This window comes from Grus americana, chromosome 28 (assembly GCF_028858705.1).
Source record: "Grus americana isolate bGruAme1 chromosome 28, bGruAme1.mat, whole genome shotgun sequence".
NCBI lineage: Eukaryota > Metazoa > Chordata > Aves > Gruiformes > Gruidae > Grus > Grus americana.
This window is the reverse complement of record NC_072879.1, coordinates 4,984,219-5,008,277: the sequence shown is the minus strand read 5'-3', so window position 1 is coordinate 5,008,277 and position 24,059 is coordinate 4,984,219. Positions and strand designations below refer to the sequence as shown.

General features: G+C 44.1%; 1 protein-coding gene across 1 annotated transcript in view; it reads right to left on the bottom strand.

Annotated features, from left to right (window-relative positions):
• LOC129197185 (fibrillin-2-like) overlaps positions 1–24,059 on the bottom strand; it is a 111,403-nt gene that overhangs the window by 64,432 nt on the left and 22,912 nt on the right. The window contains exons 5-6 of the mRNA XM_054805328.1: positions 21,053–21,148; positions 18,577–18,672 (exon numbers count right to left, since the gene is read on the bottom strand). Coding sequence (XP_054661303.1) covers positions 18,577–18,672; positions 21,053–21,148 — 192 coding nt within the window. The remainder of the gene's footprint in view (positions 1–18,576; positions 18,673–21,052; positions 21,149–24,059) is intronic.

Sequence of the window (24,059 nt, the reverse complement as noted above, 5' to 3'; positions counted from 1 at the left end):
TCACGAAAAGAACAAAAATTTAAGACCAAGCTGGAGACCAGTACTGGAGGTGGTGATCTTCTTTCTGCTGTATCTTTCATGTGATTGTCTAGAGGTTCTCCAAGCCAGCTCTTCCCATGAACTATGCTTATATAGTTATACTCTATGCCTTGAGTCACTCCCTTTAAGTACTGGCCCTAGAATGAACTCAGGAGATGAAGTCAGGCAAAGAGGCTGCAAGTTCACCTGTTCTGTGGAACTGCTGGGGTCAGAAAAGCAATCAAATTTCATTTTAGTTAGGGGCAAAGGTGCATATGGAGATGATGTGGTACAAGCATCTCACAGGCAGCCTTAGGGCCTGACATTCCATGTAACGTAAACATATAGGATGATGGAGATATCTTCCTGACAGATCACTTCTACTTGGCTTGCAGAGGAAGAGTCCTAGATCTCACCCACAAAATGTTCTAGAAGAGAATTTCCAAACCTTTCCCCGTGATGTCTACTGTAAATCCCGCAAAGGGATTTCTCCGCTCTCTGACAGTCTCTGTAAAGGCAACCTCCTGCAGTAATACACGTCATTGTGATTAATTTCTTTGCTTTAACTCTTAAAGGTCCCCTGGCAATTTTAACTAGATCTTTAAAACCCAGATGCTGCAGAAACAACCAGCCTGTTTCTCATTCCCAACAAGGATCCTCCTATCCCTTAAAACCAAAAAGATTTTTGAAGGGCTTGTTTGCACTAAGGAATGTGCTTTTGCCACTGTCTGGGCTCTCATGACCTTTGATTAGGGATATTAGCACAGCAGGCGTCCATCAGGAAACAAAAATTCTTAAAGAAGAGGTTTTTTCCTGCTACTGGGAATAGATGATTGCATGCAAGTGTTTGCTCTGTGGCTAGAAAAAGGGCCTTTAACCATGTTATTGTCAGACCAGAAAATTCCACATTAACTATCTAAGGAAGTTGGGTGTTGGTCAAATAGCCATTATTTCAGATAGTCGGGCTGAGATTTGCAAAGTTGCTTGTGGAATTTTGATGTTGGCCTGCCCAGTAATTAGTAATTGACTGTGAACTCAAATCCCTGCATCGGTACCCAGATTAGCCCACAGCTGTCTTTGCAGTCAGACATTTGGATTTTCATGCAAAGCAACAAAAAACTTGTGTGGGAAGTGGTTATACCTAAATCATGAGCCACGGCCAGCACTGGCACCCACATCTAAAGACTAATAGTTCTGTTTCCAGAAATGTCTTAGGATAATATAGACACTCAACAAAACAAAGCTCATTGTCCATACTCCACTTCTTGGCCTGCAAGTTCTCAGATGTAAGTCTTTCCACATATGATCTTTCCAATAAGCTCCCTTCTTTTTAAATCTTGACGCACGTGTACAAAGAATAAAAAGCAAGGAAAACCGTTAAACAGACAGTTTGAGACAGAAAGCTTTCTCCCATAGGGTATGTTTGCATGACAGCCACATTGGCAGAACCTACATTTGCATGAAACCATGACAGAATGCCTTTATGCTGGGCTGTAAAAAAATCATATGGAAATGCTGGCAATTACTGGAGGCTTTAGATCAACAGCACCTGTGCTGATGTGCCTTCCTCACTCCAGTGGCTTGTGCTGAGTAAAAACTGTGTGAGGTTCATCTGTGTTATAATTATCCCACATCCCTGGCATCAGGGTAAGCATAAGCTACGTGGAAACCACACAACAAATCCTCCTCTATCTCTGGGAAAGGATCAATTAGCACCATAATTGCTTATTCCAGCTTAATGCTCCCTCTGATTTGTATTTTTTGAGCAGCTGGGAGCACAGTCATACTTGAAAACCAAAAGTGTCAAAAGAAGTTTGGTCTGTGGATGTCACTGAGATGTAAACAGCAAGAGGGATTTGAGGGAAAAAAAAAAAAGGCAATGATTTTGAAGTTACATTGGTATAAAGGTGACATGATCCCATAAAAATACCTTTGTCTGGAAATCAGAACAGAAATATGTACTATGTGTGCAATGGTGAATTACCAAATAATCACCTTTTGGTTTTTGACCCAAGTTTTAACAAGATACCAAGGCACATGATCTTCATTAACGTCTCCTGCCATGCCAAGTTTAATATTTTAGCTTGTTCTAGTTTATTCCTAAAAAAGAAATCAACAAAATTTAAGTTGTTTTCTCACCCTTTGTCTTTTTCTGTAAAACTGAAAGGCTCTGCCTCAAATTTTCAACCTTGAGGAAGAGACCAAGGAGAGCTCTTCCTAACCATACCATCTTCTCAACAATCATACTCAAAGAACTATGAAAGAAGTTGCTTTGTGATCCTATTTCAATGGAAAAATCAACTCAGTAACAGACAAAAAGGCTATCAGACTGTACTAAAGTATTAGGAGAGGACTAAAAAACAGAAGAGAGAGCATCATCACTAAACTCACAGTTTGCTTCCATCCTGAGACCTGCTTACAGTTCTAGTCCACAACTCAGAAAGCAACTAACAGAATTGGGAAAGGATCAGAAAAGGGCAACAAGGATGATCAAAGGTGTGGAAGGGCTTATGGGTGAGGAACAGCTGCACTGGTTAGCAGTCCTCAGTCTGGAAAAGGAACACCTGGAGGAAGACCTGACAGTAGGGTAGAAAATCATGAGTGGCCTAAGGAGGAACAGACTTGCAGAGCCAGAAGGCATCACAGAAGGATAGGAAGTGATGCTGTTTCAAAATAAATTGAAGAAGATGGCTTTTCAGGCAATATATAAGTTAAGGGGAGTTCTTCTAACACAGGATATAAATTGTCAAGGGTTGTGAGCTGCAGGTGTCTGGAGCCTAGGAGTGTCTTACAGAGGAGGATTGTATAGGATTGCCCTGTTCCTATGCTGGTCCCCAGACACCAGCTCATGGACACTGCCAGAAACTCATCTCAGCCCAGGGCCCTCAATCCACCCCCGTACCACTTGGTAAGCCATCTGGGCAGTTAGATTTTAGAGTTGGTTTTGGTTCAGCATTGTGCTGCAGCATCGCTGCAGGTGGAGCAGTAGATAACTGTGGTCAGGTGGGCTGCAGCTCTGTCTGAATGTGGCAGTGCCTATGTGCTTACAGTGAAGTATCATAATTTTATGAGATATTCTGAAGCCTTGTTAACCCTAGGATAATATAGAAACACCTAATAAAGAGGGCTTGCTTTCCCCCCTTCCTAGTCAAAAGGAGCATGGAGAAGAACATGTGGCTGATGTCACGGTGGTGTGTACGTACAAAGGGCTCTGACTTAGAAAGTCAGGTCATGTAAATGTATAACCCAAAATTGACGCATGGCAGCACTGTACAGAGAGGAAAGAGGTAAACCTGCACCTCCCACATCATCTCGGTGAGGCATGGCTGGATGCACTGCAGCAAGAATTCCTTGAGATTGATAATGAAAGCACGATTGTAAGGAGAACACCCCCTTTTGAACAAATAATTGACAAAAATAGATTTTTCATATGTAGATTACTTCTTTGGAGGGAATGAAGCCAAGGAAATTGCAGTCTGGAGTCCAGAAAGCCTGGCTGCATTCCAGCTTCCATCTGTTGTTAATTTTAATGGTCAAATTATTAAATTTTTAATGAGGCACCAATCACATTTTATTAAGGAAATATGCATGCTTAGGAGATGTCTAAAGCCCTTTTACAGTCTATGTATCGGATCCCATCTTCCAGGAACCCTGTCATAGGTAGTTGTCCTTCAGAAGTTTGGTCTTTGCTGGTACATTTAGAAAAAACAGAGACGAGGTGGCTTCCTTGCTGAAAGCTGAGATTTCTTCCAGTTTCCTCTTTCCAGCTCACTCAGCCTTACAATAACAGTGTCCAGCGGTAGGATATGGATAAGTTCCACCTTTCCATCTGCAGGTAAAGTTCTCATTAAAGAGACTGCAAGAAATTCTGGATCAGGCTTTATTTTGGGAATCAGTCAGAATCTTTTCACCTCTCCAGAAGAGACTTTTAACACAGCAGGGCCATGCATATCTGGCCCTTTACCATTTACTTGTAGCTGCAAAAAACAACATGCCAGCTCACTGCCTGACTTAACCTCTCTAAATACAGCTTTGCAAACAGTAAACACACAGCATAGGACAGACATCAGCTTCTGTCCCAGCATCTATCATCAGCCTCATCCATGCGCTGATCTCATTTTTCTTTCTTGCTCTATTAATTTCAAAGTAGACTGTCCTGGATCTGTAGATTTCGTATCGCCATAGAGTTAGATTAGGTTACTATTCATGCCTACTTGTCTTGAGCAGGCAGCAAAGAGTGAGAGCGCTCAAATTGCAAAAGGCACCAAGGGATCGGAGTTGAAGCGTCAACGAGTTTGCTTTAACCACAAGAAATGTGACTCCCTGCTATGCTCTTTGTTTTCAAACCCTTGCCTCCCCCCTCCTATGGCTTCGAAGCACCACCTAGCCTGAACGAGGGATTTCTGCAGATGCTGCAGAGTCAGGTTGGAGCTACAGCGAGTCTTATCTACCCAATCCTGAAGTCAACACGGGCCCCAGATGTGCTCAGAAGAAGCAGCGTAACAGGAATAGACCTCGTTCCCAGTTTCCATGTTTGGCTGGTTGTCATGGAGATCGTTAGGAACCCCTATATGAATGGTCATTCCTGACAATTCCAAGCCGCAAACCCTTGGGGAGTTAATGGGTGGGATCCGTGCCATTACACATGCTCTTACACTGAGCCACACTATTCCACTTGCAAACAGCTTCCTGAGAACATCCCTGTAGACGTTTTTAACTTTCCTAATTAGTCCGTCTAGGATATAAGTGGAGGAACGAGTCACGGTTGCCGTGGACATCTGTCTTCACCCAGGTGCTGCATGGAGTCGTGCTGGAAGGGGTGGGAGATGAAAGTGCAGTGAGTGGGTTCAAGTACTTCTGGTTCAGCCGAGCCAGCACACAAAACCTCGTGGTTTCCCCATTTCCAGCACCTGGGGTGCTGTGCTGACCAGGGATGCTACCCTGGCTTTGCCTACCCTACTTAACCCAAGTTCACCTTGCCAAATCCTGGAAAAGGTAATAAAGATCGGCGCGCTACTCTTTGCCAACCGCAGCTATAATTTATGCCAGAAATGCAGCTTGGTCTTGTTAAAAAAGAACAATCAGTTTCAGACTATTTAAAATTACCACTCTGAGGCTATCAAACATTTATGTCCAACAGTTGGAAGGCACCTTCTCTATTGCTCAGTTTCCCCAATACTAAATGAAAACAATGGAAATCTTTTGTAGGGAATGTTTCCCTGGAATATACGGCATAACTCAATGCAATTCTTTTGCATGGAAATGTAAATTTCATCAACTCCGACTGATTTCTTTGAAGGACATCTCAAACTGAACGCTTCCATAAACAAGGAAATTTTTCAAATGTTTTGTAACACCTGTATTGAAACAGTATCCGAACCTGAAATATTTACAACTTTATTTCATAATGAATTTAAATTACTGCTTTGCTGTGGGGGGAAAAAGAAAAGGCACTTAAAATTAACATTTGACTCCCTTTTAACTGGTTCTTACTGTTCCTTTGGGAAAACTGGTAGGTTTTGACAAAGAACTTTTGATGAGAAGCATTTTGTTTGAAACTTTTCACAAGAAAAAGGATAGCTTCCTCCACTTCTATAACATCCATCTACTCAGCCGGGTGTCACCGAGTAAATTAATGCTTGCAAGGGGAATTCAGATCCCTGGGTAAAGATGCAAAGGCAGAAACAACTGCACCACTTTCCATGCTATTTAAAACACAATCCTAGAAACACGAATGTGCCTGACCCCAGCCGTGTAAGCAGATCTGCAGAGTCCAAGCTAAAAGCAAGGTGAAGATTCTGACGAGCTCTCCTCTGCACTCTCATCCCATCCTTCAGCCATTTCTCTGGCACCGTTTGGCTGGAATCCCCTCGTGAAAAGGCCATGGGCTGGGTGAATTCCTTCTTTACAAAATAAATAAATAGAGCAGCAAAGAAGAAGAGATTTTTCTTTGCTAAAAATCAAATTCCTTCTCATAATAAACAATGCTTTCGCTGAAGGCTTTTTCTTAAAACAGTAAGGACAAACGTTGCCTGTAAGTAATCCCCGGGGAGCTACAGACCTCGCTGGGATGAGGTCACTACAAAACATGCCCCAGGCTTTGGCAGGCTTCCACGTTGCTTTCTAAAAGCTCCAGCAACCGAGTAGCGGAGAGCAAGGAGAGTGGATATCGAGCCCAATATCTATTTTTCTATTTTCAATGAATGATTTCCATCAGCAGGAGGCTTGGTCCCCCAGGGCACAGGAGCACAGCCTTGCAATTCTTTCTGTCTGTAACCTTCTGGGCTTTTGGAGCAAGACAAACAGCCAGCTCTGGGAGTGACCGAGCACCGATGCAACCAAGGCAAGGCACTAATCTGGCAGAATCCTCTGCAAACTTCTACCCAAAAAAGATTCCCACACAAAGTCTGGCTGCTTGTGATGGGGGTGTTCCCCAGCGAGCCCAAGGACAAGGTTGGCTGTGCCCTCTGGGACCTTAAAAATTAATTAAAATTTACAAATTAAATGCTTGATGGAGCAATTTATGCCCTAACCATGAACGTATGGGAAAGTACACAGAGGGCCAGCATCCACCAGCCAAACAACCGACTGAAAGGAGCCAACCAAAAATCCTGCGATTATTTCTGTTGCACTAAATGTGAATGCAGAGATTTTACAACATCGATCGTAGGGCTCGGCACACAACGCAACTCTAAATGTCTGCTAAGCCGCTCAGGCTGTGTCGCTACGTGACAGCTTTGGTGGGAGGGGGGATGGTGGATGCAGGCAGAACAGTGTGAGGGTCTCCGTAAAGGGCTCCTTTCTCATGGAATATTTTCTCCACCTAGTCATTTCCTTACCTCATACAAACACAGCCACATTCCTGATGTTTAACTGTTTGGACTTTTGCAGAAAAGAAAAAGCTGGCTGGGGCAGTTTATAAGGCCAGACATTCCAAGTGCTGAAAAAACATATTCAAAGGAAATAGTAAAGGGAGGACTTTTTTAAGTTTTCCTGTCCTATTTTTACAGTTTCCTGTCAAAGTCTTAGCCTGATGAAACCTGAGATAGAGCTCCATACACAACCCTCCTCCAAGGGCTCTCCACTCCAGCAGCATCTGAGGCACAAAGCACACACACAGCAACACAGGGCCAGTCGTTCCAGCAGTTGTAGAAACATCTTGGTAGGGTTGGAGCAGGGGGCTGGCACTGCCACGCTGTGTCCTCTGTCCTGGAAGAGACCACGGGGTCAGAATGCTGTGGGCTGTTGAATCGCTGCCTGGTCAGTTAGTGCAGAGATGGAGGTGCAGGAATGGAGGTGCTGGCGGTGGCATAGGGGTTTGATTGCTCCAGACTCTTCCCCACGCACATGCTGGCCCCAGGTGGAAGCCTTGCACCTCTGAGATGCCTTTGACAGAGATCATGGCTATGGGCAGGCTTCCTGGACACCAGGGGAAAGAGTCTATGGAGATGGCGGCTGGGCTGAGCCGAGGCTGACTTTGGGGGGATTCCTCCTGGATAGCTGATTCCTTATAGTACTGAGTAAGGGAAGGAGAAAATTGTGTCGGCCAGGTGGGAAGCATTTTTGGGCACAGGGTTTGTGGACTTTGCCTACCTTCCTTCTGGGACAATACACTGGGAGGAAGTGATGGCGAGGACACTAGTGGGCGAGGACACTAGTGAGCAAGGACTTCCAAACAATGCGGTTGGTTTTACAGCTCTTGCCTGATCGCATTAACATTACTGTGCATGAGCTGCAGTCATCTTCATCCGTCCGTCACTGCATTCAGCAAAGGTTTTGTATTTCAAAAGTGGCAATGCAATGCTTGTGCTAGCCAAAGCAAGGTGTTCTTTGGAAGAGCTAAAGTATATTGAAATAGAAGGAAGAAATCTCAGAAACGACCAAGCAGACACAAAGAGCATGTTATTAGATTCTTCTCACACTGAATTAATGCAAATGGAGACACCGCGCTCTCCTTAGCATCTTCTTATCCCAGTACATTCTAGCAGGCTTTGTCTTTGCACTGAATGGGAAGTGTTCCAAGTCTCTGCCACAAATGGGGTGCGTGGACCCTGCTGGGTTGGACAGGCCTGGAGCTGCTGTGCCACCACGAGCTGAGTACCCATTCACAGAACCGCCCAAGGGCTATGCGTAGATGTGGAGCAAGCAATGCCTCTCCTGCCAGTTTGCGTTGCTCCTCATCCATCTTCATGGGCTTGCAGAGAACAGAGAGTCACTGCATCCAAGAGCGATGAAGGGTCAGAAGATGAGACAGTTACCTTCCTGCCCAACCCAGAGCAGGCAGCAGAGACAATAAGATCCCAGCCCATCACGGTCCATCCTCCTTGGCTCACTCAGCTACAGCTGACTCAAATACTCCCTTTTTTTTTTTTAGTGGCAATGCAAATGGCTTGCCTTTGGACAAGGTTGACTCATGCATCTCTTTGCAAAGACCCTCTTTTGTACTTTTGCCAAATTTTACCTATTCAGGCTGAAACAGGTTTGTACCCGGGATAAGCAGTTTTGGAGAATTCCAGTCAAAACATTCCTATCAGATTTCAAGACAAATCTTGGGAATGCTGTTTCCATGAAGGTCTCTGGAGGAAATTAATTCTGATTCCAGAGGCTGGTTCCCATTGTGCACAGGGAACTGCCCTCCAAGCCACATGCTGAACGCCAAGCAGCAAACAAAGGTATTAAGCAGCTGTGCCTTGGGAGTGCTGCCCACCGTCTGGCAGGGGAAAAGTAGTATGTGATTGTCTCATTAAAGATTGTACCATAAAGGCCATGGGCATGCAAGAAAATTACATGTGCAAGATGCATCTACATCCCACCAATACTTCCAGCAGCCTGTGACTGGCTTTCTGCAGAGATCAGAGGCAAATGTGGTTTCACAGAACTGTAATTATTTTATCAAGCAAACCTGTCTGCAGGAGGAAAACGGCAACCTACAATTGAGTACAGAGTTGAATTCCACTCATGGTGAAGCTTCTGCCAGACCTTTCTGCATAAATGCAGGCAAGTTATAGCAGCAGATGTCAGAGCTCTTCGGACTACAGTTGATTATGAAAATGCTTTCCCTACGACAACATAGAGAAAGGGGAGCTTATGCCTCACCTTTGGAGGCAGGCTGAGGAGAAGGAACTCCATCACATATCTCAGCTATGAGTTCTGCTTTATGTCTTAACATCTGGATTAGCAGAGCACTAGGAAAAATCAGCTGAATGCCTGGTTTCTAACGAGGATGAGAAATCTCTTTGTAAACACAGTCTTTTATTAAAAACCTCATCTTGGGGGGAAAAAAAAAAATCTTAACCACTGCCAATAGCATTCCTCCATAAGATTTTTGGTTGAAGTAATTTCAAGCTTAATCTGGAATTGATAGGAAGAAGGGCTTGCCGAGTGTCCGGCAACTTTGTGTCTCAGCTGCGGACTATACTCGCACCACCCAGACGGCTTTGAGTGGGTATGGCAGAAAGGAGCCACCATAGCCAGTGCTTTCCCTTGCCTTCATCCTACCCCACAGAACTGAAACCCAAGAAATGAATAAGAGTTCATGACACCCTGGAACAGCCTTGCAGCTCAGGGGATGCGTGTGGAGGCCCAGGCAAAGTGAGTATCAGTTTGGTCTCAGGAGCTACATCCTGGTCCACGTTTCTGGGACTCTCCATTCCTCCTGGATTGTTGCTGTGTGTTGAGGCTCAGGTTCACAATGTGCTTTGACCTCAGTATCAGGAGACACTCACTGCCTTTTCCTCAGGCACAGTCAGAGGTTGTACAGAGGAGATATTTTTCCTAATCTGACATTTATCCCCAGAACAAAAATTCTACTAATTAATGAAATTGACATATCTTCCTCTGAAATGCAAAAGCTGAGATTAAAGACCTTTCTGAGTTATCTCAGATACCATTGAATTTCCATGAACTATTTGTTCCCCTTTCTTGATAGCATGATGTATGGTCTTGCATGCCTGGGCTCTGGGGGGAGTTTCCAGCTAAAGGTATGAAATACGTACATCCCTACTGATTACTTCACTAGGAGCAGTGTTTCGGAAGTTCAGGACTGTGACCTGAGTTAGGTGGGAGTGAGCAAAGGGACCATGTTACTGTTGGCTGCTTCCTGCTACGGCTTTTGCACGCACACATGGGGATCAGACACATCCTGTGCGGCTGCTTCATTTCTCTTAAGCCTCCAAATTAGACTGAAAGTTTGGGGGAAAAAAAAATCATTATGAAGAAGAAACAGAAAAGCCGGACAAAGTCACTCATAATAACTCTTCTCAGGAGGGGGTTGGAGAGGCCTTACAAACAAGAATAATGGGGTATTCTGCAATATTCCCACCATCTGGAAATCTGAGTGGCTTAAAGTGCAGTTTATACATCCATCTGCATATTACAAGATGGTGTTTTGGATCATGTATTCCATTTATATATGGCATGGGGTGTCTGTCACTAGATAAGCTACGGCTGGAGAGAACACTGGAGACCATTTTGGATTTCTCTTTCCCTTACACAAGACTGATGACCAGAATTAGACCTAACCAATGTTTGTATAACTTGCTCTTAATCACCTACAGGTATGAAAATCTACAGCCTCCTTATGCAATTCTTCTAGTGCTTAAATATTTCAGGACAATGGATGAGTGGCAGTTAGACTGATAGAAATCAAATGAAATTATGAGGATGAGAGGAACTGGTGTCCTATACAGTAAGGATCATTGAAAAATTGATAGAGCATATAAAAATATGGTAATCTGGGGACTTGCATTAGTCTGACTCACCGTTAACGGAGATTTCTTCCACAACTGGAATTGTATGAGTTATAAGGAACCCTAGGTTCACAAGCCCCCCACCCCACCAAAAAAAACCCAAAACCAAAAACCCAAACATCAAAATCCTTTTGAAACTTGGGAGAATCTACAGATACAGACATGTTATGGAGATTCAGAAATCCTCCAAGTGCACATCAAAGGAGATCCTCATGTTGTGTACATGCTAAAATATAAAAAGCTGTATCTTGATCTAAGCAGAATGAGAGATGTAGGAAGAAAACAGATGCTGATTGCAACAGCTTGAAAGTACAAGGTATTGAGTAGTGATTTAGATGCTAGCTGTCCTTTCTCCCATGTACTATGTCTTGTTTATGACTGGGATCTGCTTCTGCCCACTCTGGTTATATCCCAAAGTCCTGATACTTTACAGTGCTTTTGGAAAAGCACTGGACATGCAGAACATGATCTACTCTTCACTGAGGCTTCATCTGGAGACCTGCTGCAAAGAGACCGACCAAGACTCTGACAAGGGATGGGATCAAGGTCCACACACAAGCTCTCCAACTTCCTCTTTGTCATATGTTTAACCCTTCTAAGCACGGCAATTTTTGAAAGCCTGTGTCCTCCTCACTCAATGGTTGACAGTCCTTCTTGAGGTATTTGGAAAGAAATAGGAGAAATGAGAATCTCTTGAAAACAGCTGTGAATTGTTGAAAGATATGAATTCTGTTGGTGAGAAGCTGCTGTTTGGGAGCATTTTCACTTTAATCCAACCCAGTCCTGGTTATGGTTTTGGAAAGAGAACAGTCCTGTAGCGAGGACTATGGAAGAACAGGAGATTCTCGCTGCCTTTTCCATGAATATTGCATGTCTAGGACCTGCTGTGGCTCTAACCCTTGCTTTTGTTCACATGTTTGAAACACCGTATTCAGCGATAGGGCTTTGTTTTCTTGTACTGGCTAATGATGAGCCAGACTCAGAGACTGGATGCCAGTTTTAAGTTTGCTATTATCTTTACATGGACACAATCCCTTCCAAGGCTCTTCATGGGATATGGGACTTGGGAACAACTATGCAAGGCTTAGCTGGCTTTCAGCTCAGCCCAGAAGTGTTTGCACTGAAGAACACCACGAGTTAAACTTTTGGAAACCTTGCACCATTAAGAGGAGAGAACATGCAGACATAGCAAGGGCCTTCTGAACCAGACAAATCATAGGAATCAGACAGTCTCCACAAAGATGGAGAATGTTACTCTAAGAATCTTTTTTTCCAAAGTAAAAGACTTTCTTTCACAAGAGGTAGCAACTGGCATCCACAGTAAAGACTTCAGCATTCAACAAATTAAACTTCATCCTTGGAACACAGGAGGAACCTCCACATCTTCACCTGAGTCAAACGTTGTGACTTTTTACAACAAATCTTTTCCTACTTGAAGGAAGGTCAAATCAGAGACATGACATCAAAATGTTTCATTTCTCTGTAAAACTATTAAAAAAAAAATTGGCCTCTCTCCCCACAGATTCATTTTTTCTGTATTGCAGCCTTTCCTCTGACACTGATGTAATGTGAGTTCATGTTACCGAAGGCTGCTGGGGTTATACAATATATCCACTAGCTCTTCATCCCTGAAGATGTCAAGCAGCGGGAGGAAATGATGCTAAGATTCTCTGAGTACCTAGCTATTAAGGTATTTACCTCTGAAGTGGAGTATTTCCTGAATGAAGTGTGAAGGTAGTTAGATTGCTTCCATTACAAAGCAGCCTCTTACTGGAGCCCTAAGCTGTGGAACATGCAGCTTGTTGAGAGTACAGCTGCAGAAGGAACTCAGTTTATTACAGTTTAAAAATAAAATTATCTCTTTTTATGATTATAGCAAAATAAATTCCAAATAAAGTAAAATTAAAACCCTAACCAAATCTGTAATCTGATAGATTTGTGGGGGTTGAATGCCACCTTTTCATCAACACAGATGGGCACATTTTTCAGTGCTTGCCTGTCTAAACTGATACCCCAAACCCTGTTGGAAAGCACACCTCCAGAGAGCAAAGGAACAGCTAATGGCCACGCTAGAAACAACAGCAACTGCGCAAAGCTAACGAGCCCTTCTGAGAATCTTGACTCCTCAGCACAGACATTAGCCGGACTAATGCAGCTCCGCGTTCTCTGAAACAAGTTAGTATCTTTGTGTGGTATTACCTTCTGTACGTATAACGGTCTAAGATCATGGCACCACGCTGTGCCTTGCAGCAGAGAGACTTCAGGCATTTACAGATTTTAAATCTGTAAGGATGAATTGGTCTGAAGTCCACTATCGAACAAGCCAGCGCATGACAACCAGAGACTCTTGCCTAAACCCTACTAGATATGGATTAGCCACAGCACATCATCAGAAAGCCCTTCCCTCTTGATCTGAAGACTCCAGAGATGGGATTCACTTATCAAATGTAGAGAAGTCCATAGTCTATATGTCTGTGGCATTTGGTCAGTAAATCCTGCTCCTCAGTGCTGTTATCTCTCCATCACCTATAAGGTTTCATGGCGTGCTGTGCTCAGCTGGACACATCTACCCCACAGAGGTCTAAAGTGAGGCTACGTAGTGCAGGGGGGTCCAGCACATTCCTGTGGAAGACAGCCAGTCAAAACCGACCTCCTTGTTAAACACATGATCTGTTTTTTCCAATTTGAACTTGTTTTCCTTCAACTTTCAGTTCCTTTGCCTTGCTTCAGCAGAAGGACCTGGGTGAGCCCCTGCTTCCACAGGTTGTCATATTCTACAAGAAAGACTTCTCTGCTAAGGGACATCCCTGTGACACTGCCAATAAGTCACTTCTGCTAGTGTGTGCACTGCTGATACAGCCTGACAATATAAAGTACGTTTGACTGAGGACTATTTCTGAAGTAATGGCACTATTTTATCCAGGTATCCTTGGGAAGAAATGTCCCTGAGGAAGACTGGCACTTCAGCTTGGGCAAAGCACTTAAGAGATTTTTCCTGGGTGAAGGAAATCCCTTGGGGCTCTTGGTTATGCCTGTGCTGAGCTCAAGGGTAGCTCTTTGGTAGGGGAGCAGACGAGTGGCAGAGGAGCAGACAGATGAGGTCCCCAGGTATAATAGCAAGTTGCAAGGCCAAAGAGTCAGTAGTTCAGGGTCACCCATGTGCTAGGTATCATCTGGCCTGCTTCTGCTACACTTGAAACACAGATACGGGTGAATTTTGATAAAGAGGGGCTCTTTAAAAAACATGTTTCCTGGCTGAAAATAGTCAGCATCTTTTCTTAAGTTGAGGTAACATCTTCACCTGTAAAAGCACATCGGCAGATATCCAGTGTGTCTGTGCTGGCTGGAGGCAAACCAGCTCTTGGTTCAGAACCAGCCAGCCACAGCAGTATGAGCTGGATCAAGTCCATCCTTCCTAACAGACTGGTCTCTTAACACAACTTTTCAGTCTGAGGCACCTTATGGTTTATTTAACACTGTGGCTCCAGCCTGGAGGTGGCTTATTTGGGAACATCATCAGGAGCAGCTGCACAGTTGACTGTATCTCAACACACAGTCCTGCCTCAATCGTGCTCTTATCACTGTTAGCAGTTGATTTACCAGAACTCCCGCAATCCTTTGGTGGCTCCTCACAGTCCCCATGCTGCAGCAAAATGTCATTAATTTTACAGAGAAACATAACAGGGTGATGTAATGAGCTGCCCAAACAAGCGCAAGCAGTGTGCCAGACTCAGGATGGAGCAGCAGAGCTCATACTGCTTTGTCCTATGCTCAGAACACAAAATCTCCACATTATCCAGCTGTGATTCAAACCAACTGCCCCATTTCAGCAACGGGGCTGGGAGAAATGGGGAGATGTATCCTACAACACGTCCTTCTCTTCTGCAGGCTGAGTGTGGTCTGATCTGCCAACCCAGATGTTTTCTATCAGTAGACATCTCATAGCACAGAACTGAGGGAAACGACTATACGTATCACATTATCTCTGCTTTCTTTCCTGAAAGGCAGTGAAAGCCAGCTTAAACTACCTGACATTTTCTTTGTACTCTGCAGCCAGGACAGTCTCTCATTTTGTGCTCTGGAAGCAGCAGACGCGAGGATGCTGGAATGCATTCTTATTGCCTAAAGCCAGAGCGCAGCATTTAGTAGTTAGCAATGGTTCCCCCATGAGAAACATCACAGTAGCTACTCTGTGTGGAAGGACGAAGGGGAATGATGTCTCACTAGACAGTAACTGGCATTAGTGGAAGCTCTCTGCCCGCAGAGATGCAGGCAGGAATCTGAGGAATTTCCAGAGTACTCAAGTACCCAGCCGTGCTATGAGAGCATCACCCTGGAGCCTTGGGCTGAAACCTCTTCTTCCTACATATGAAGCCAGTGGGTTTCAGGCTCTGCTTTGAATTAATCTTTCTTCAGAAAAATCTTTAGGAACGAGACTCAGAGCTAAACTGAGAGCTATAGATGATCTGTGTGGCTTCCAAGCCTGCTACTTGAGTCTCCTGTTACTGGAGACTCCCAAGGATGCTTGTAAACATGTCAAATACCATGGCTGCTTTAAATGGAGAAACTGAACAGAAAGTCAACAGTGGTCGTGTCTCCAGTAAGTCTGGTGCTCAGGGACTTCATCTCAACAGGCCTAGTGATGGAGCAGGAATTCATTTTCTCCTTGGAAGGGTTAAGTTCTTCGCTGTCACGCTAATTATTCTTGGTAGGTCAGTCACAACCGCCTCACCTGGCTGCAAACTCACAGACTGCCCAGCCAGGAGCCTCTTTGAAAAGTGTAACTTTTAACATCTCTTAGCAAAGCAAGCGCTCTGTTTGTCTTGGCAGGGAAAACCTGTGTATACACAGCTGGAGAGCTTGTTTTGTCTCTTAGTACAAGTCTGGACTAAACCAAATCTCTAAAGGCTTTGTAAAAATGCTCTCTTTATTTAAAGAATTTTATACATTACAGGATGTCTCCAAAGTCTGCCCCTGCTCAGATCCCTTCTTTCCCTGCCTCTTCCACCCTCTCTCCTATCCCCTCCACTACTATGCACACAGAGTCAGGACAGCTGGATTTTTCATCCCCTCCTGGCATTGCTATATCCAGAAATTTCTTTAAGAAATTTCCAGCTTTCTTTTCAAACACAGCCAATGTCCGTATCAATTTGTGAATCTCAATACTTCAGATCCCTGTGAGCTAGAAAAAAAGAAAGCAGCTCTACAGACAGTTCTGGAGCTCAGGTTTAGGGTTTTAGGGGAAGGAATCTTGCAAGGTAGAGCCTTCAAAAGAGAAAGGCTGTTATCATAATACCTTTCCATAACTACAGCAATGTATATCTGCATACGCATATGTGTACGTGCTAGAAAAAGGCAAGAAGAGGGCTTAAAAAATACAGAACTGCAGTGCTCGACCGATATCTGTGTTTGCAGAAGAGTACAAAGGAGGAGACTGGAACAATGAAAGGTTACTTCAGTAAATGTGTGTAGAGGCTTTTAAACAGCTTTCCCTTCTCTGCATCCAATAAATGTGAGGTTCAAACCACAGCAGAGGCCTTTTATGGGGCACCTGCACCGTTGGGTTCAGTAGATACTTTTGCAACCCAGGGAACATTGCACAACTATGTTGAGTTCTGAGTATTTCTGCTGGCCGCTGTTCAAGCAGGGCTGACTGATGCCTGGGCTACCGGAAACCAACTGTTATTCCTATCTCACCCTCTAAATTATGTTGCCAAGAATCCCCAACTTGGAAAAAAAAACATTAAAGGCAAGAACAGTGCAATCCTTGGACATGGAGTTAAACACAATTAGCCCAATCTCGGGAAAGTGAGAGGCTAGAAAAACAGAATATTTCCAGGGTGCTTTGATCTTAATCCTGGGAGTTTGCACGTTGGCTTCATGTTTCAGTTTCATTTCTGCTCTGTGCCACTCTGACCCTTGCCAAAAATCATATCAGAGCAGTGTCGTGAGATGTCCATCTAAGCCAACAGGAAAGGGAGAAATTTCGTATCTCAGCCAAAACCTCAGTCATACCCACACTGCCCAAATGTAAATCTGATCTAGCCGCTCAGCACATGCTGGCTGGATGAAATACAGAAAAGCCACATGTCACTAAAAGCCATATTCTTAGCTGGTGAAAACTGTGGTTCTTACTGGAGCTGTTTCGATTCATACTGGATGAGCAGCTGGCGTCAAACTGCGTGAGGTTTACAATAAACCAGAGTTGGCTTATGTTTCCCTTTGAAACATTTTTACTAAAATAAGGTTTTTTTCACGGAAAACCTTAAGTTCTGGTCATAATTTTCAAGGTTTTTCAAGTAAATATAGTACTAAGCCATAAAAATAATTTTGCAAAGGTTGGAATATTGATTTTTGGGGTTTCAGGTCCACGTTCATTTGAAAATTAATGGCGGTTAGCATTGGTGACATCATTAGTTTTGATTTTTGATGTACATGGTATTGACCTTCTTCACCCAAAAGTAACTCTCTCCTGAAGCACACAGGACAGGTCAAATTCAGGCAATAAATCTGATTCTATATAGTGAGAGAGGCAGGAGGCTGCAGAAATGCTTTACTGATAGGGGAGCTGCCGTCTACCCATGTCTGACAGAGTTCCTGTGTGAGCTGGCCAAGTCCTTAAACCAGCATTTTTCACGTGGTCCCTAACTGCGTGTGGTCCCTAACTCCTTAGACATCATTCCTCTGCAGGAGCCACAGTGAGCTGTACTTGCGGTGCCAAGCAAGATCAGCGAATGCTGAGAGTCCTGCAAGTCCAGCTCAGGGTAGCTCAAGATGGGCACCAAAATTAGCTGGCTGTATTGGGTCAGACTGGAATGGAGTTAACTTTCCTCATCATGGTGCTGTGTTTTGGTTTTGTAGCTAAAACAGTGTGGATAACGCCCCTGTTGCTGAACAGTGCTTGCGCAGCGTCAAGGCTTGCTCTCCAGCCCCAGGCCAGTAATCTGGCACTGGGCAAGAGGCTGGGAGGGGACACAAGTGACCCGAACTGACCAAAGGGATATTCCACGCCATATGACATCATGAGAAAGTGGGGGTATACGATAGCTGCAGCGTGTGTCTTCCCAAGCCACCGTTACAGGTGCTGAGGTCCTGTTTCCCAGGAATTGGCTGGACATCTGCTTGCTCATAGGAAGCAGTGAATCAATTCCTCATTTTGCTTTGCTACCACACACAGCTATTGCTCTCCTTCTTGAACTGACATCATCTCCATCCATGAGTCCTTCTGACTTCCTTCTACCTTCTCCCCATCCCAAGGGAGAGGGGAGCGAGAGAGACGCAGGTTGGGTGTTTGGCTGCTGGCTGGGGTCAACCCATCATACTGACACATTTGAAAATTTTGGCTCACGTTTCTTTTCCCTTCTCTTTTAGTGTTTAGGAAGGGACCGATGGTGTCACCTTCCCTTCATGAGGATGCTGTGGTAAGGGGCTTGCTGGCATTTCTAAGCCACTCCCAGGTTATCAAGCCAAGAAACAGGGAAATGCTGAAGAGAAAAATACCCTTTCTGTACTCAGCAGAGGGGTTTATTGGTGTTAAACAAACAGCTACAAGGGGCCACGTGTGGAGAGGAGGATCCAGAGACACTGAACAGCCGTGCAGTCAGGAGGTACTTCGCATCCTGCATGTGTAATAACCAGGGATCTCAGGGAGAGCTTTGGGCACGAGGTTGTCATTACAGGCTGTATCATCAGGCAGAGGAATTGAGCAGAAATTCACATAAAATTGAGTATCTTTAATACACATATTTAAATATACAACTCCTGATCCTATGCTCTGTCAGTGATAACATCATGAAAATGTGTTCCTTACCTCTCTCACACTGGGGACCGGTGAATCCATAGACACAAGCACAGCGGTTTGGCCCAATGCATCGACCTCCGTTCTGACAGCCGTTTTCACAGATAGCTATTTTGAAATAGAAAGAGAAATCAGTGATTTCTGCTCTTGGTGAAACCACAGTGTGAGACATGTGGTGCTGGCAGGACTTGGAATATCACCTACTTCATGTTCACCCGTCAGGAGTCTCCTCCACACAGCGAACATACAGAGAAAATTCTGATATTTTGTCCTGGGAAATTACTTCCTGTTTATGAATGAACCCATTTATAAAAAGGCTATAAACTCTTATTTCACTCAAGAGGATTTCCTGCACTCTGGAATCTCAGTTCATTCAGGTCAGCATTGGGATTTAAATGTCAAGGCCGAGATGAACTGAGACAAATGAGAAACTGCATAAAGGCAAACGTTTAACGTATGATGACAGTGAAATGTGAGGAGAGGAGACTAGTCAGCCATTTAATCCCATGTACCCAAGGCAAAGAAGAACCAGTCTGATCAGCACACAAGTATTCACTGACTTAAAATTAGACCCGCTACCCTTCATTGAAAAACTGCAGTTAGTAGTCTAGGACTGAAGCCAAAGGAGTAGGTTGCTGATTAGGACCTGGGCTGAGGCTAAGCTAATTGAACAGGATGTAGGAACACCTCTGCACATGACATGAGCAACTGCTGGTTGTGACAGATCCCACTGACCTACTAAAATCTCAGCAGCTGTAACGACTAATGAGAGGAGTACTGTTATGACACTTCCTAAAGTTCCTATACACTCTCTGAGCTACTCAGTTGCACACCACCACCGGCGCACTGAAGATGAGAAGAATATAACCTCATGAAAGGTGAGGTCCACAGCGATCTTCTACGATACCTCAGTGCGACCCTCCCTGGTCTAGTGCCGAGCTGCAGAGACGCCAGGTACTGCTGCATTTCACAGCCTTCAAAGGCTACACCCATCTTAGAGCCGAGGATGCCGAAATCTGCTCTGCTGGGACGCTGCCAGTGGGACTCTCCATTGTTCCCCGCCCTGTCAGTGATGTCTTGCCAATATCTGAACCATTATGAAAACTCTACTGAGGATATTATAGGTGGAGCTGGTAGCAGCACATAATTAAGGTTGCCTAGCGCGTTCCATTATAAGCCCCAGGTTGCTGTTACTTATAATTTTCCCAAGCTTAGCTGTTCACAATGAAATTTTCCATATGGTGTGTCTGCCTTTAGTTGAACTTTTTGGAAAGTTTCAGCAAAAATGAATCAGTCATAGCTGAGGATACGTTTAGGGGAAATATGGTGTTTTGCCCATCTTTAAAAAAACTCTCATAGACTTCACTGAGAACGTTAGTGATTCTCACATTGACACAGGGATTTGAAATTTGCCTGGAAAGTTCCATCTGATCAGAGATTCTTTCAAAACTATTGTGTGTACTTGCTTACTAGACACTTATTAAAAACGGCACCTAAGTTATTCTACAATGTGCATGAGCAATTATTTAAAATTGCCAAATAGCTTTTGTGGGAAACTAGGGGGAAAAATTATATTTCTCCCCATGAAAGGTATAGGTAATTTGACAAAATAGAAAACCAAGTCATAAAACATTGTAAAGTTTCTTTCAATGACTATATTGAGGTTTCCCTATAGAAAGTCAGTGTTGTTAAATAAACAGAACTAAAAATTGAAACACCCTCCCCCTATAATGTAACCAGACGTAATTTATAATCAAAAAATGTTGTTTTGTTTGGGTTTTTTTTTTGTTTCTTCTTCTTCCAATTGAAAGAAGACTTCATTTGAGCTAAAATGAATGTTTCCCACAAAAAATCCATTCCCAGAGAATATGCTGTTTATCTAAAACTATTTACAGAGAAATGATATCTAATGTACATATATATTTGTATATATATTTGAAATATATATTCATATATATATATGTGAAAGCTGGAGGAGGGACTATTTACAAGGGTATGGAGTGACAGGCCAAGGGGAATGGCCTGAAGCTGCAGGAGGGGAGATGGAGATGGGATGTGAGGCAGAAATCCTTCCCCGTGAGGGTGCTGAGGCCCTGGCACAGGTTGCCCAGAGAAGCTGTGGCTGCCCCTGGCTCCCTGGCAGTGTTCAAGGCCAGGTTGGATGGGGCTTTGGGCAACCTGGGCTAGTGGAGGGGGTCCCTGCCCATGGCAGGGGTGGGACTGGGTGGGCTTTGAGGTCCCTTCCAACCCAAACCAGGCTGGGATTCTATGACTTAGTTACAGTGAAATTATATCTAATATATCTATATACAGATGTACATCTATACCCCCAAAAGAGAGCGGGCTGAGATTCCAGTGGAGAGGAGGATGTGTTGACATCAAAGAGCACATCGGTATATGCAAGGCAACCTCTCTAGTCACAGGGCTGCATGAATCTAGCCTCGCCCTTCAGCTCACCATGTATACAGCAGGTGTTGCAGGTACTTACGTTGTCCACAGTATGTTCCGGTATAGCCTTTCTGGCAGAGACAGGACTCCTCATTGCAGCTGCCACCGTTCATGCATCTCACGTTGCAGGTTTGGACTGTGGAGAAGAGCAAGGAAATATTACACGATGATACAACGAATTGTCTGTGATGGGAGGTGAACTCCTCATGTGGAATGGATGTTCAAAACTTTGTCTCAGTGCAGAATCTAAGGGTGATGGTAAGTGTCCGGTTCCTTCAAGTTAAATGGAGAGACTGCTGACTTCCCCCGGTAGGATGAGAGCCCATGGTGTGGTTAAAGGCTTGCACTTTACTGAGGTATAATTACCCTTTTGCTTACAAAAGTAAATACCGTGGTCTGTTCTTTATTCCCTAGATCTAAGACGTTTTTATTGTTCCGGTAGTATTGAACTGTTCAGATAGGGGAAAGCCATGGACACGATGGGCAGCGTGAAACTAGGAGCAATTTTGGGGATGTAATTCTTCAAGCACATCTCATACAGGGCAAAGTATCATTGTTCTCTTAGGGCAAACAAGTTTTAGAGTAATAGAAATAGACCTCATTCCACAGAAACCAAAGACACTCATCATTTTATTTTGTTAGGGAATCTACCCCAATTATCATCTGCAGCTTTGTCCTTTCTACAGGATGTCCTGCCATAACTCATGTGACTGCGAGTAAGGGCGTATTTTCTGATATCTCCCTTTCTTTGATAACGCTGTCATTCTAAACAGTTCTTTCTTTTAGGATACCACACTTTTCAAATATTTTCATACCTTTTTAATTATTCTTTTAGATTATTGCTCCATTTTTAAAAACATGCTTTTCATATTCTGAGCTGTCTGATCTTTAAAATGCCTTTGTATTAAAAGACCTGTGAGATGTTTGGTGGAGGAAAACCAGATATTTCTCTTCCTTTTACAATTACTATGTGGCCTCCTTGGTGAGATTCACTTAATACAAGAGGGCTTTTTTAAGAAATCTGAAAAGAAAAGCACGTATCATCTATTCTTCTATGTTAGAGTTCAGCTTTCACACTAGATTATGACACACTGAATGTGACTAATGCACTGTAGGAAAACAATAGCAATAAATAAGAGCCGGGAAGTTTTTTACTGATGTAGACACAAAGCCAATATTGGCTTTAACTGTTTCATCACTACTCAATGTTTAAGGAATGTGGTATTAAAGTGGAAGAGCCCAAAAGGGGAGGTTTACTGCTAACCATTGAGTTACAAATACAGGTCAAACAGCCTCCATTCTTTACTGAAACGCCTGGAACAATGCATTTTTCCTTTGTAAGATGTGACAACTCAAATCGCAAGTGCCTGAGGTTATAGCAAGTTATGTGAAAACTGTTTTTCAGCATGTACACCACAGCTCACGTCTGCCAGGGATAGGAGGGGCTGTGACTTGGCAGCTTGAAGAAGGTGGGGCTGGAGAATGCATATGTGAGTGGATGCTCAGCTGTGGCTTGTGTCTTCTCTGTGCATGCAACATCGGTTCCAGGCAGGGAAGAGTTGGGGCCAGTGCAAGTGAAAAGTCTGTCCAAAAGGTAGTAGGACTCAGAAGTGTCCAACAGGGATAATTATACGGTTGACGCCTTGTTCATAGGAAGCCCGAAAGGAAGGAGGAGCGGAATGGGAAGTCTCAGAGCTTTGCATTCAAAATGCTCGGCACATGTGCTGTACATTTAATCCATGCATTGCTAGTGTGGTTTGAATTAGTCATGATGTCTACTATTCTTCCTATTGCTCTATGGCCAGAGATCAGGCCAAATTTAGCTGAAAGTTTAATCATTAAGGAAACTAAGCTTGAGGCTTCAAAGCGTTGCCCAGATTGTCAGACGTGAGACCAGTCTCTCTGGGAAAAGGCACTGTTTCCAGCACATGCTTACCCTACACCCCTCACTACAATTAATCAGCCCTGGGAAAGCAATTACATACAGCAAATCCGGGAGGGCTGCCCAGAGACAGAGGTAGCTAGGAAGTGTCTGTCTGTCAGAGCTGTCCATCTGTCAGAGCTCTTCCCTACGCAGCGTCCTGAGCCTCGCATTCAATGCATTCAGTCAGGTTTCCTGAAGCTGAGAAATTTGGGGAGTTCAGGGTCTGGACATAAGAAGAGCCCTGATGCTCATCCCGAAACTTTCCAACTAATTGACAAAGACTGTTCCTGGGCCTGCACAGAGCAGGTCCCATTTCTTACTTCTGCCATGATCCCAAAAGCCCTGAGGTCCCATCACCATCTGACTTATCTCCAAGGCTGGCACTGTTAGAACCCCCTGCAGATTTGGAGGGCAGAACAATGTCTTTCAACCAAGAATTGAAAGGCCTGTTACGCTTTGTCAGAATTTTCCAGGGTTGCAGAGACCAAAGTTCTAGGAAAAAGAGAATGACAGCTCACCCTAGTTAACTTTTCCCATGATTGGATTGGATTAGTTCTACAATTTATTTTAAAGGATCAGTGGCTGCAGCTGTTCTGCCAGCCATCAGTAGTGGAGCTTGCAGGCAGGTTTTCTGTCTGCTTACCGACTACTACTATCTAAACAGTCACTTGCAAATTACTCCTAAAATATCTTTACTCCCTGAAGTAGGAAACCAGGCTTTTTGTTATGACAGAGAGAGGCAGAGTGGCTTTTATTGCCTCTGGAATGCACAATTTGTCTGCTTTACCTCCCTGAAGCATTCATGATAAATGCAGATCCAAACATCCCCACAATGAATGCCAGATTCGATGAAGCCCCTGCCGAGGAACCTACCCCCCCTCGAGTGCACGCTGAAATCCACCCCAGGCTCAAGGGAATGCCAGGTCTGTGCCCAAATGTATATACTGCTTACAGCATTCCTCGCATTCCTCCGTGATTGCTACCATATGGACCCTCACTCCAGAAACTTTTGTGTCTCCGGCACCTTCCTCTCAGCAAAGCCCGGGGAAGGTCTGCGGAGCAGTGCAGACATAGGCTCTGGTGCTGAGCACTTGCTGGGGACTTCTGCAGGGCTGTAGCACAA